Here is a 13963-nt window from a genome sequence, read left to right as displayed (position 1 = left end):
TAAATACCTTTGGCACCTTCTTAGCTCTCCCCAACAGTCTGAACTTCCTGCTTTTTTTTTCAATTCACTTTAATTCAATTTTATTTATATAGCACCAATTCATGATACATATCATCTCAAGGCTCTTTACAAAGTCAGACTCCATCAGATCCTCCAGATTGGTCAGAAAGTTTCCTCTCTAAGGAAACCCAGCAGGTTGCATCAAGTCTCTCCAAGCAGCATTCACTCCTCCTGAAAGAGCGTAGAGCCACAGTGGACAGTCGTCTGCATTGTTGATGGCTTTGCAGCAATCCCTCATACTGAGCATGCATGAAGCAACAGTGGAGAGGAAAACTCCCCTTTAACAGGGAGGAGAACCTCCAGCAGAACCAGAACCAGGCTCAGTGTGAACGCTCATCTGCCTCGACCCACTGGGGCTTAGAGAAGACAGAGCAGAGACACAGAAAGCACAGAAGCTCACATTGACCCAGGAGCACTTTCTATGTTATGTGGTAATAGAGGATGATCTGCCTCCCCTGATTATGTCACAGCTAACAGAGCGCCAGACCAGGTGTACCTTCTATGAAGAGAAAATTACAGAGAACCAAAAGTTAAAAGATAAAATAACAACAAACAATGCAAACTGGAGAGCAGTAGGAGAACTCAGTAGAGTGAGAGAAATAGACCCTGATGTCCTCCAGCAGCCTAAGCCTATAGCAGCATAACTATAGAGGTAGCTCAGGATAACATGAGCCACTCTGACTATAAGCTTTGTCAAAAAGGAAAGTTTAAAGATTAATCTTAAAAGTAGACGGGGTGTCTGCCTCACGGACCAAAACTGGGAGTTGGTTCTACAGGAAAGGAGCCTGATAGCTAAAGGATCTGCCTCCCATTCTACTTTTAGAGACTCTAGGAACCACCAGCAGACCTGCAGTCTGAGAGCGAAGTGCTCTGTTAGGAACATATAGGGGGTAATCAGAGCTCTGATATATGATGGAGCTAGATTATTTTTTCTTTATACGTTAGAAGGAGAATTTTAAATTCTATTCCTGATTTAACAGGAAGCCAATGAAGGGAAGCTAAAATTGGAGAAATATGATCCCTCTTGTTGATTTTCATCAGAACTCTTGCTGCAGCATTTTGGATCAGCTGAAGACTTTGAACTGCATTTTGTGGACTTCCTGATAGTAAAGAATTACAATAGTCCAGCCTTGAAGTAACAAATGCATGGACTAGTTTTTCAGCATCACCCCTGCACAGAATGTTTCTAATTTTGGTAATATTCCGCAGGTGAAAAAAGGAAACTATGGACACCTGTTTAGTATGGGATTTAAATTATATATCCTGGTCAAAAACAGACAATTCTGAAGATTGCTTAAAACCCAGTTTACGTGCCACGTTTTGTTCCAGCAGTTGCAGAAATCTTCCAGTGACGTGTCTAAAACAGCTGTTGGGGTGGGCAGAGAATGTTTCATTACCAGATCCCCCCCCCCCCCCCCCCCCCAAAAAAAAAGGATAAACTGGCTCCTGTAGATCGAGAAGTGTCGCATCAAACTAAAACAGCATTCGCATCGTTTCACAGAGTTCTCCTGACTCTGGAACAAGGCCCTGAAACACTTCAGCTCCTCCAGGTAGGGCAGCGACTCATTCCCAACCTGAAGGGGGCGCCCTTGTATAATACACCTGAAGGTCAGTCAGCAGCCAAATACAGGCTTCTTTTAGTATTAAAAAATATTTAAAAAAAATTATCATCCGTGTCTCAAAACCTTTAACTTAAATCTCCTAAATAAGGATTTTTGACATTCTGTGAATAACTGAAAGTGTCCCAATCTCTTTTGAAGAAACTTAGTTACCGACAGTACATATAGGTTAGTTATTACCAGAATAGAGTTGATATATTTTAACTCTAGCTATAAGTTTTTAGCTTCAAGCAAGTCAAATTTAAAGCTAGATAAGTAGTATGCCTCTCAGATCCTGTGTAGCTGGTGCTTTGTGCTGCAGTGTGAAGCTACAGCCAGCAGATGTCGCTACACTCCTTTAAAAGCAACATGCAGCTACTGAAGCCCCCTTTTCTTGACATATTTCTGACATTTCAGCTCAGTTTTGCATTTAAAAAAGCAATTTATCTTATTCAGGTCAAACTAAAGCAGAAGTGTTTTGGTTCCTTTTTTCCTACTTCGTCATTTACACCAATAATCAAATTTTCTGAAGAAACGACGGAGTAAAAAGTTCAAAGCAACACTTTCTATCAGTGCATTTTAACCTTTTTTTATTGCGATCTTTCTTTTCTTTGGGTTTTATACAAATGTAAATATGCAACTGCTTATTAGAGCAGCAACATTTCTCTGCAATGACAGATTTTGACTGGTTCAGCCTTACAGACAACCTTTCAGGCAGTAAGATTTCAGGACCTGAAAGAGTTTATTTTAGATTTGGTTGCATTGTCAGATCAACAATCAACATAATAAACTTTCTTCTCAGCTACTTATTTGTTAGTATAAATGTAGTGGTTTGTTGGACCTGCTCAGAAAACATATTTGGTTACTCGTTATGCTATAAATAAAGCTACTGATTTGATCAATTTAATGTCTAGATTTTAAATTGATGCATTGTTTTTTTACATGCAGCTTGCAGGGTTTCTGAAGATTATTACTTTAAACTCATTTGCTTGCTATACAATTTATTGTCTTAATGATTCCTAACTTTGCTAAAAAGAGTGTTCTTGTTTTTTTGTTTGTTTTTTTGTTGCAGATCTAAATATGATGTCGTTCTGGCTTCTGGTGGAAACTGTATAATTGTCTCTGGTTTGCCTAACGCTAGGTAGTAGTTTTAACTCACTGTTCTGATGGAAGATTCCGTAACGGCTTGTAAAACGATCGCTCCACTCCTGATGTCAATTCTTCTTTCCTCTTCTGCAGCTAACCTTCATGGAACCTTTATGTCCTGATTCTTCTCTCGGGGTCACTATAACTTGCAAGAAACCGTTGCACAGCATTTTTTGGAGGTTTTCCTGAACTATTCTTTAGGGGGTCTTTATAATAGGTTCTCTGTGAAGACCTTCTTAGGGACCACGCTGTAAAAGTTGCAATTAACCTTCAGGGAATCATGCAGGAACGTCCCCAGGAGGCCACACTGTGAACGGTGCCCTTTTGGAGATGTATGGAGAACGTTCCCTGAAGGTCACCATCTAAATCTGGGTTCCCAGCAGGGAACCCTCAGGGAACGTTCCTTCATATGTTCTCCCTATAGGTCAGAAAATGACCAAAACCTTTTCTAAAATCAGTTAATTTCTTCTTCAATCGCTCTATAAAAGTAAAAGATTAGCATTATTAGCTGGTTTAAAGTAAAAAAAAAAAAAAAAGAAAAAAAAAAAAATTGCGTTGTGATGAGCAGGAACTGTTCCTCTCTGCGCCTCTCTGCCTGCTCAGACGCTTTTTTCTCTGTTCCCTGCTTGCTTGCATTTTCCTGCCTTTCACTCTTTATCTCCTTTTTATCTCTTAACCAAAACCACAGAAAGTAGGATCTAGTTATTTTGTTTATTTTCTTTCACTTATTTTTTGATTTTGATTTTGGAAAGATGCCTACCTTCACCACAATGGACTTTGACAAGCTTTTACAGAAGATAGCTGTTATGGAACTGAAAATATGTTGACTGGAAGTGAATTATGATGTAAATGCCGCGCATGGAAATGAAACAATCCTGCCTGTGATTCCGAACGGTGACCACCAGTCCAGCGACTCAGTGAACAAACAGTTCCCCGAGGAAAATGAGAATCCCTGGACCACTCTGGGTGCAAGACCAAAGGATCAACGAACCCCACACCTAGACAAAGAAAACTGGCCGAGACAACAAAGAGATGTCCCAAGACAAGTGAAACAACAGGGACTGTTCTCACAACAAATGATAGTAGGAAACCTGCTGGAAATGCTGGAATTCCGTTACTAAACAGATTCGCTCCGCTCCTAAATGTGACCCAGGAGGACAAAAATCAGAGGTATGTCAATGATTTTCATCCTAAGACAAAACAGAATAGACATGCCACAGGGCCAAGGACCCTGATATTAGGCAATGGATCTGTAAGCGGGAATAAACATTTCTGTAACAAGAAAAACACAGAGGTGCTGATTTACAACCTTTTGAGCTGTGGCCTGGTGTCTGGTGTATTAGACATCCTTCCAAGGATCCTGAAAGAACGCCCGATCCTGGAAAATCTCATAACGCAAGCTGAAGCCCTAAGGGACGTCAACAGGATAAGAAAATCAGAAGTATTGAAAGAGGACTACATTAGTTTGTTGAACTTAGTTGATGGCCTTAATGTCAAGGTGTTTCTCAGCGGGCCTCGTGCACCCGTTAATTGTGGAGATGAGATTTTTTCCAGAATTCTGATGCTAAACAAATGGCTGGAAAAAACATGCAAACAAACAACTGTAACCTTCATAGACAACTTTAACATATTTTGGGACAGGAGACATCTGTTCAGCAGCAATGGTTTCTCTCTAAATAGGTCAGGTGCAAAACGGCTGATTTCAAACATCTTCTATTCTGTGAACCATGCGCCATCAGCTTTGTTCCAAAACAACGTTCATCCAGTGCCAAAACAAATGATAAGCCCAGTACAGCCTGAACAAGCCAAGATAAAGATGGCCAGTAAGCTGACATAGAAAGAGGCAACGTCAGAACTACAGGAGGATTCATCCCAGATCTCAGCAGGACAAAAAGAGGACAAAGAACCTCCATCGTCACGAACACCGGTATATAAATTCCTATACACCGCTATAAATTCCTAAATGGCTTAGCACCTAAATACATCACAGACTTGTTATCAGGGCATCAACCCTCCAGACCACTCAGGTCTTCTGGCTCCAGCCTGCTCTGCAGAACCAGAACCTGAACCAGAACCAGGCATGGAGAAGCAGCATTTAGTTCCTATGCTCCACTGATCTGGAACAAATCTCCAGAAAACTGGAAAAGTGCTGAAAGCCTGAGTTCCTTTAAATCAAGATTAAAAACACATTTGTTTAGGATTGCCTTTGACTGTTCTTGTTAAACTGTTTTACTGTTTTTAATGTTCTTCTTTGTTTCTACATTCTATCCCTACTTGCTTTTATTCTATTTTCTGTCTACATTTTATTCCTACTTGTTTTTATTTTGCTATATTTTAATCATGTAAAGCACTTTGCATTGTCTTTGTACTGAATTTTGCTATGTAAATAAACTTGCCTTGCCTTCAACAAAATTCAGTTCTTGTGGATCAGACGCATGTCTGAGTAAGAAGTATACATTTATGATCAGATTAAATGATGAATGCCTGGTGAATAACTTCCGTTGAGTGATTTATTTATAGCCTGTGCTCCATGCACGGCCAGTGAAACTAGAATGTAAATGAGGTGAATTAATTAAAACGGACTGAATCGGCGCTCTGTTTCATTCATGAACCTGTAGGGCGGCTAAGCTCCGCCCCTCCTGGAGGGACTCAGGGAGGCGCCGGCGGTGAATGAGCAGCGCTCCCTGAAGGAGCAGCGGACAGATGCGTCGGTGTGCCGGTACCGGCGACTCGCTGAGCCCAGCTGGGACACGGCCGGTGGCGGACAGGTAAGACGCCGGTGCTGTCCGTCTGTTGCCAGAACTCTGCCGGGTTCTGAAACCGAACCGGTTCGGTTCCAGAACCCTTGAGCAGCAACGCGGTCGTTTGTCTCCCAGCGCCCCGGTTTATGTGGCACCTTTTGGCATTTCTGTGGTTTATTAAGTAATTAAAGTCATTATTGACGTGATGTCTACTGCTGCATGGAGTTTAACTGTTTTCTGAAAATCCGAGGAATGGCTGAGCTTCAGCTGAAATCTACTTCTCTCATTAGCATTTAATAATTAAACTAATTAAAGACGCAGGGCCCTTTAAAAACGCGTTTATTTATTCAATCATTGTTTCGGCGTTCATTCATTCCACCTTTGAGGAGGAACCTACTGATTTCACCATCAAACCTTTGTACTAATTCTCATTTTAAAATCTTTATATATTATTCAATAGTTGCATTTTATTGGGTGTGGGGGACATTTTTTGCTGCTAATTCAACCACCTGACCACAGAAATTCACGACTTTTTCAGGCCAGCTGTAAATATAATCCATGTATGTTAATTTGTTTATAATAAAGAATTATTTTTCCTTTTTTTTTTTTTTTTTTAGAAGGATATCATTTGCATTTCAGTTGAAATTTTCTAGTAATTGAATGCAAGTTCGACCACCCAAGTTAAAACTTCTGTTAAGTGATATTAAGTCAGTTTAATGGCATTAAAAAGTTTACTCATTTATTCACTGGGGGCGATGCAAAGAACATCATACTGAGAACCTTTAGGGCTTTTATAATCATATTTATGGCTTGACGGATGAGGGAAAAATAAAAATATAGATGTTTTTATGCTTTTTCTTTTATATTGCTGCAGTATGTCAATTCTTTAAAAGAGGGAATAGTTGCAAAACATTTTTCTTTCCAATACATGTACTATAAATGCCATTTTCCAATGGAGTTTGATGTCCAATAATTACAACTTCTTTGACTATTTTTCACAGACTGCGCTGGTTAAACCTTAGCATCTTGTTTCCGTTTTGTTCAGATAGTTCTTTAAAGTCTGCTGCTGTGATTTTCCCTTGTTTCCTCTGCAGGACATGCAGGATAAATTAGGAGACATTGAAGTCAGGTCACAGATGAGTGTTTCTTAGGTTTTTAGGCGATGCCTGTAACCTCTTTTTAAACCCTGGCAGCATTCCTGAAGGGTGTGATTACAGTTTTACTCTTCAGCAGCAGAGGCGACAAAACAGGAAGCTATTCAGCCAATCAGGACCCAGGGCCTGAGGACAGACAGTTCAGTTAAACTAAACCAACAGGTTAAACTTTGAACTGATGTTAAGGCTCAGTTACCAGCAACCAGTCCTGCAGATTATTGCCAGTTACAGACAAACTTCACAAATGTTTCTCTCTGGTCCAACTAGCCTCCCCCTAAAAGTGGACCACAGAGTTTTTGTCCCCTTTCGCTTGCCTTAAAAAGGAGAATTTAGCGACCCAGACGGTGTTTAGGTGTGCAGAGCAATGGACTTTTCAACCAAGCAGCTGAATTATCTCCAGTGAAGATGAATGAGACCAAACGCAGAGCAGAAGATGACGAAAACTAACAATCCGCTCACAACTTTAGAAATGACTCCAAATAAATGACCATCCTGGCGTTTTGACCACTGGGGGCACCATAAGGTGATTTATTTTCATTTATTTAAATTAATTAAATTGACTTCATTAGATTTTTATTGTGCCAGTTCACAACACAAATGAAATTAATGAAAATAAACACAGATTTAATGTCAAATTATGTTAATGTAAGTCCAATTTAACCAATTTTTAATGTAATACAAATAAAGTTAGATCAGAACACTATCCAAATACTATCCAAAATTTAATCCATGCATGCATTAATAAAATTAGATTAAGACTGAAGTGTCAGCGTGTGCTTCCCAGAGGGGTTCTTTAATTCTAATTTAATGTGTTTTCATTTATTTCAGAAGAATCATATTCACAAAATCCTACATAGAAAGCACTCCAGCAATGCAATTTAATTTTAAACTGTCTACTTATATAATGTTCATCTTTTGGAAAACAAATTAATTCATACCACGGTCTGGGTGAATACTGGATTCTGATTGGATGCAGGGTGTCCATTAAAAAGTGTTGCAGGACACCTATGAAAAAAGTTCTGGTCAGATAGACTTATTGTTCTGAACTATTGCGCTGACATATTCAATAATTTCCCCAGCCGCTTGTTGTGAAAACGTACGATTTTTAACACTAACCTTTTTTTTCTGTATTAATAATTGATTTAATATTTATTTATTCTGTGGTATAAGCGGGATAATACCCAATGAGGTTTCCATTATCATAAATTAATGGACCTTGTGATTACAATAAATTTTACAACATGCAGTATAGTTAATTCCAATTTATTAACACCCAGTTTTAGAAGTTACTAGTTGAATATTGTTATATTATAAGGCCTAATTTAAACGGCCGGTGGGTGGGGGTGAAAGCTCTTGCTGCAGGAGACCTTTTACCCTAAAGCTGGCTGTTAACTTAAAACCAGTGAGAAAACCTGCTGATATGAACATGGCTTGTTTGTTTCGTGGTTCTGCTCCTGCAGTTTAATCACAGCAGAACATCTGTGCTCCTGAAATGCAGCAACCGTTAAAACCGCCGACAGTTTATTAAAACCAAAAATTAATAAAATGAGAGAAATATAGTAAAGAAAAAATCTAAACTACATCCAACATCACACCTGCTCTGTTTCTGTCCTCCAGGTGACTCTGCAGGGATGTCGTCATCCCTCCTCTTCCTCCTCCTCCTCTTCGTCCCCACCTTGATGCTGGAGTTCCGTTACCACAGCAACAGCGAGATCGAGCAGTACCTCTTCCAGGTCAGCGCCGCCAACCCCGACATCACACACCTGTACAGCATCGGCAAGTCGGTCAAAGGTAACGGCAGCAGTTGGGTTTGTGACGGACATGCTGAGGGTTAGCATCTGCAGAGCTGCAGCTCTAAAAGCATTCAAGCAAAACACTCAGTTTATTAATAACAATGATAAAGTATCTTTCTGGAAGTTTTGTCCACACATGATCAACAGGAACAGATGTCCAAGCTGCAGGGCATCTCTCCAGCAGCTTCAAACACCTACAGATTGATGGTTTTTGTCTCTTCTTAACAAAACAGCTCAAGCTCAGTCAGGTTTTCATGTGGGGTTCCACTCCCCTGCTTTTATTTATATATATATATATATATATATATATATATATATATATATATATATATATATATATATATATATATATATATATATATATATATATATATATATATATAATGATGATTGATGTTCTTAGTGTGCACTGCAGGAGTACACTGCAAAAATGGATCTAAAAATAAGTAAAATGTTCTTAAAGTTAGTATATTTGTCCTTGATTTGAGCAGGTAAAGAAGATTATTTGCCAATGAAATGAGAATTTTGACCCCTTAAATAAGATAATTAGACATCCTGGACTTGAAAGAAGATGATGGAGATGAGTTGTTCCTATTTTAAGTACAAAAATCTTATTCCATTGGCAAATCATCTTATTAACATGCTCAAATAAGGACAAATGCACTAATTATAAGGACATTTTACTTATTTTTAGTTCCGTTTTTGCAGTGCAGGGTTCTGGACTGGTTTCAGATCTTTTCTCCCTCTGACCACAGCAAAAAGGGAACTAAAAAGTAAGTACAATTTTCTTGAAGTTAGTGTATTTGTCCTTGAGTTTAGCTGACAAGTTTAAATGATATTCCAATGTAATAAGATTTTTTAACTTAAATAGAAACAAATCATTTCCATCAATTTATTTCATTGAATTATCTTATTTTAGGGGTAAAAATACTCATTCCATTGGCAAACCATCTTATTTACCTGCTCAAATCAAGGATAAATGCACTAATTTCAAGAAACTGTTACTTACCTCTAGTTTCCTTTTTGCAGTGTGCGGCTGTAGTGCATGAGCAGAAAACAAACAACGTTTTTTAAAGATTGCAGCATCTGATTTGGCTCTGAATACGGACTTAGTTTGGTGCCTGTGGATAAATTTAGATCAAAGTTGGTTTTACAGTTCTTTGCAAAAGCCTTCATAGCACTTGAACTTGTCCATAGTTTGTCACTTTAATGTATATACTGTGATTTTATGTGACACAAAGTTCTACACTGCAAAAACAGAACTAAAAATAAGTCAAATTTACTTGAGCTTAGTGTCTTTGTACTTGATTTGAGCAGGTAAATAAGACCATCTGCCAATGGAATGAGTATTTTAACCCCTAAAATAAGATAGTTAGATATACTGCACTTCAAATATGATGATGGAGATGAGTTGTTCTTATTTTAAGTGCAGAAATCTTATTCCATTGGCAAATCATCTTATTTGCGTGCTCAAATCAAGGACAACACTCAGTTTAAGAAAATTGTACTTGTTTTTAGTTTAGATTTTGCAGTGTATGTAATGTGAAGCATGGTTTAAATAGAAAGCCATGCATCTGTATTCAGGGCCCCTGAGAGTAGAACCACAATTAGCAATAATTCCCACTGCAGGTCTTTTGGGTCCATTTCAGCACAACGAGACATTAATATTGCAATTTCCATCCCTGGAAAATCCTCTAAATGTTTTACAAAAAGGCACAAAATCTCACTGCAAAAACGGATCTAAAAACAAGTAAAATATTCTTAAAGTTAGTCTATTCGTCCTTGATTTGAGCCAGTAGATAAGATTATCTGTCAATGGAATGAGTATCTTTGCACCTAAAATAAGATAATTAGACATCTTGCACTTGAAATAAGATGATGGAGAGGAATTGTTCCTATTTTAAGTAGAAAAATCTCATTCCATTGGCAAATCATCTTATTTACCTGCTCAAATCAAGGATAAATACACTCATTTTAGGAAAATTTTACTATTTTTTAGTTCTGTTTTTGCAGTGCTTTTAAAGTCTGCATCTGAAGTTATTTGTGTCCACCTGTAGGCAGGTTGCTCTGCACACACCGATGCAGGCTGACCATTTAGCGCTGAAGTATCAGGTGTCTGTCACTGTAGCAACCTGGACACCGGCCGGGTGTCTGCTGCTGCGATCAAATGACGGGGCAGAAGACGGCTGCTGCTTTAATCTGGGACGCTTTAATCAGGCTAATCACGCGCAGACACACAGACTGACACACACGGCTAATCAGAGCTAATCCAGGACACCAACTGGCCTCTTTCCAAACTGCTAAAACCGTGGTTTTGTTTTTCTGGTCACGCCCCGTGGCTCTGGGCAGAGCAACCTTTTCCCGTGGGCTGCTGCGGTGACGAGTCCACACTTCTCTGTGATTCACCTCTCTGAGAGCGTGAGTACAAGACGTGTCCAGGCTCGCACGGCTCCATTCAGTAAATTAGTTCCAAGCAGCGCTTTCAAACTAGTTGTAGTTGTTGTGTTTATATGGAAAGAAAAACTGCCACAGCAAGTTTTTTTTATTCGGGTTTTTAACTGAATTAGACCTGGAAGAGTCGATGAGTTAAAGGTGCATGCTGTAAAATCAAAACAAGGCAAGGCAAGGCAAATTTATTTATATAGCACAATTCAGTACAAGACAATACAAAGTGCTTTACATGATTAAGATATAGCAAAATAATAAAATGTAGATAGAAAATAGAATAAAAGCAAGTAGGGATAGAATGTAGTAACAAAAAAGAACATTAAAAACAGTAAAACTGTTTAACTAGAACAGTCAAAGGCAATTTTAAACAGATGTGTTTTTAATCTTGATTTAAAAGAACTCAGGCTTTCCGCACTTTTACAGTTTTCTGGAAGTTTGTTCCAGATCAGCGGAGCATAGGAACTAAATGCTGCTTCTCCTTGTTTAGTTCTGGTTCTAGGTATGCAGAGCAGGCTGGAGCCAGAAGACCTGAGTGGTCTGGATGATTGATACACTGATAACAAGTCTGTGATGTATTTAGGTGCTAAGCCATTTAGGGATTTATAGACTAACAGAAGTATTTTAAAGTCTATTCTCTGAGATACAGGGAGCCATGGAAGGACTTTAGAACTGGGGTTATGTGCTCTACGTTCTTAGTCTTAGTGAGGACGCGTGCAGCAGCGTTCTGGATCAGCTGCAGCTGTCTGATCCACTTTTTAGGCAGACCTGTGAAAACACCGTTGCAGTAATCAATTCGACTAAAAATAAACGCATGGATTAGTTTTTCCAGATCCTGCTGAGAAAGGCTCAAAACAAGAAAGGCTCCGTCATTAATCTGAGTTCTAAAATCTATGAATGTGAAGGATTTTGGTTTTTAAAGAACTTCTCCTCCACGCAGTGAAGCAGAGATTCCTGTTTAGGATGTTTTCCTTAGAACAATCTGGTATAACCTGAAATTCACTTTTTCCCAGGTCTGGATAAGTAGTATCCATTCATCCGTTTATCCATCATTTCATCCATCCATTTCATCCATCCATTTATTCATCCATCAATTCATCTATCCACCCATCCATTAACTCATACATCCATCCAGCCATTCATCCATCCATCAACTCATCCATCACTTCATCCATTCATTCATCCATCCATTCATTCATTCATTCTTCCATCAATTCATCCATCCGTCCATCCATCCAGCCATTCATCCATCCATTTATTTATGTCAATTCATCCATCCATCCATCTGTCCATCCATCAATTCATCCATCCATTTATCCATCAATGAATTCATCCATCCATTTATCCATCCATTCATTCATCCATCAATTCATGGATGCAAAGATACCCACCCATTCATCTATCCATCCTTCTATCCATCAATCAATTCATCTATCTATTTATCCATCAATCCATTCATCCATCTATTTATCCATCAATCCATTCATCCATCCATCCATCCATCCATCCATCCATCCATCAATGAATTCATCCATCCATCCATCTATCCATCATTTATCCATCCATCCACACATCCGTCCATCCATCCATTCATCTATCCATCCATCCAATAACTCATACATACATCCAGCCATTCATCCATCCATTTAATCATCCATCCATTTATTCATCTGTCAATTCATCCATCCATCCAGCTATCCATCAAACCGTTCATCAATCCATCAATTCATCCATCCATCCATCTGTCCTTCCATCAATTCATCCATCCATTTATCCATCAATCCATTTATCCATCCATCCATCAATGAATTCATCCATCCATTTATCCATCCTTCTATCCATCCATCCATCCATCCATCCATCATGTACTGTTAAGGCCAGCCTCCTGTCTGAATGATTTACATCATAAACGGGCTAAAAAGCAGCAGATGATCAGAACGGCATAAAGTCGGACCCGTCCGCTGATAAATCATCTTTTTCCTCTCTGTGTCCACAGGACAGCAGCTATGGGTGTTGGCTCTGGGCCTCAGCCCTCGCCACCACACCGTCGGCGTCCCAGAGTTCAAATATGTGGCGAACATGCATGGAAACGAGGTAAGAGAACACGCGCACATACACGGGTCCAACAGAACCCTCCCTGTTGGGCAGGAAGCGGCTCTGTGCGCTCACTAAAGAGATCCACAAAAGCCTTTCAGAGTCCGACACAGTCCATGAACTCCTTTGTGTCCGAACAACAGACTGCAGGGTGGCCTGTATTATCATCGGATGAAAACGGACAGCAGGCTGAGTCAACATCAGTAAACCGCGGACGGGGATTTATTCAACGGAACCAACAGACAGGAAACGGCGAGAGAAAAGAAACATATTTACACTGTTCCTCAGACACATTTCATTCAGATCAAAACTTCCCTTTTACTCCTCCTGCTTTTAGAGAACTGACCGCAGGTTCTCAGTGGGGTTCGGATCCGAGGCGTTTCCTCACCGCGGCTTCATCATTTCACAGTTCTGGTTTTTGAGCTTCTTCGTTTTACCAGCTTGGCATTTTTTCATAGTGCTGAATCATAGTGGAAAACTCCCAGATCATCACCAAGCTGCTTCTGCTTTTATGGAAGACATTGACCTTGGCGGATGTTTTTTATCCCGTTTTGTTCTTGGGAAAAACTGGGTTGGATCAGGATGCATGACTGCTGAAATGAAGCAGGACTCATCCAAGCAAATACCCCAGAAAATCAGAAATGGGTTTTATCTGTTCGTCCTGCAGAATCTCCACCCATCCTACATTGTTTTCTCAGACAGGAGGAGCTTCTTCCCTCCCTGTGCATGCAGTTTACACCCATCTGCTGCCGTCTTGATCCGTCCTCCTAAGATGACATGACTACCAAAACATGGCCGCCTGACTAAGCTGACAGGCCGGGCGGGGAAAGCATTAATCATAGAAGCAGCCGTTAGTCCCACCAGGATTTAGATCAAAGTACATTTATGGGTCAGGATGGCCTAGTCAAAGTCCAGCAAAGGATCTGTGACAA

The 13963-nt window shown here is 39.6% G+C and overlaps 1 protein-coding gene across 2 annotated transcripts in view; it reads left to right on the top strand.

The window, feature by feature from the left end:
- The window catches only part of cpm (carboxypeptidase M), a 42100-nt gene that overhangs the window by 5292 nt on the left and 22845 nt on the right, over positions 1–13963 (top strand). Inside the window, exons 2-4 of one of the 2 annotated variants that reach the window (XM_012878279.3) lie at positions 5423–5572; positions 8317–8490; positions 12934–13031. In XM_012878279.3, coding sequence (XP_012733733.2) covers positions 8331–8490; positions 12934–13031 — 258 coding nt within the window. In that variant the 5' untranslated portion in view covers positions 5423–5572; positions 8317–8330. Of the gene's footprint in view, positions 1–5422; positions 5573–8316; positions 8491–10612; positions 10911–12933; positions 13032–13963 lie in introns of those variants that run through there. The other variant, XM_021324416.2, reaches the window with a different exon arrangement.

The sequence above is a fragment of the Fundulus heteroclitus genome, chromosome 17 (assembly GCF_011125445.2).
Source record: "Fundulus heteroclitus isolate FHET01 chromosome 17, MU-UCD_Fhet_4.1, whole genome shotgun sequence".
NCBI classification, from domain to species: Eukaryota; Metazoa; Chordata; class Actinopteri; order Cyprinodontiformes; family Fundulidae; genus Fundulus; species Fundulus heteroclitus.
This window is presented reverse-complemented; position numbering and strand designations above follow the sequence as displayed.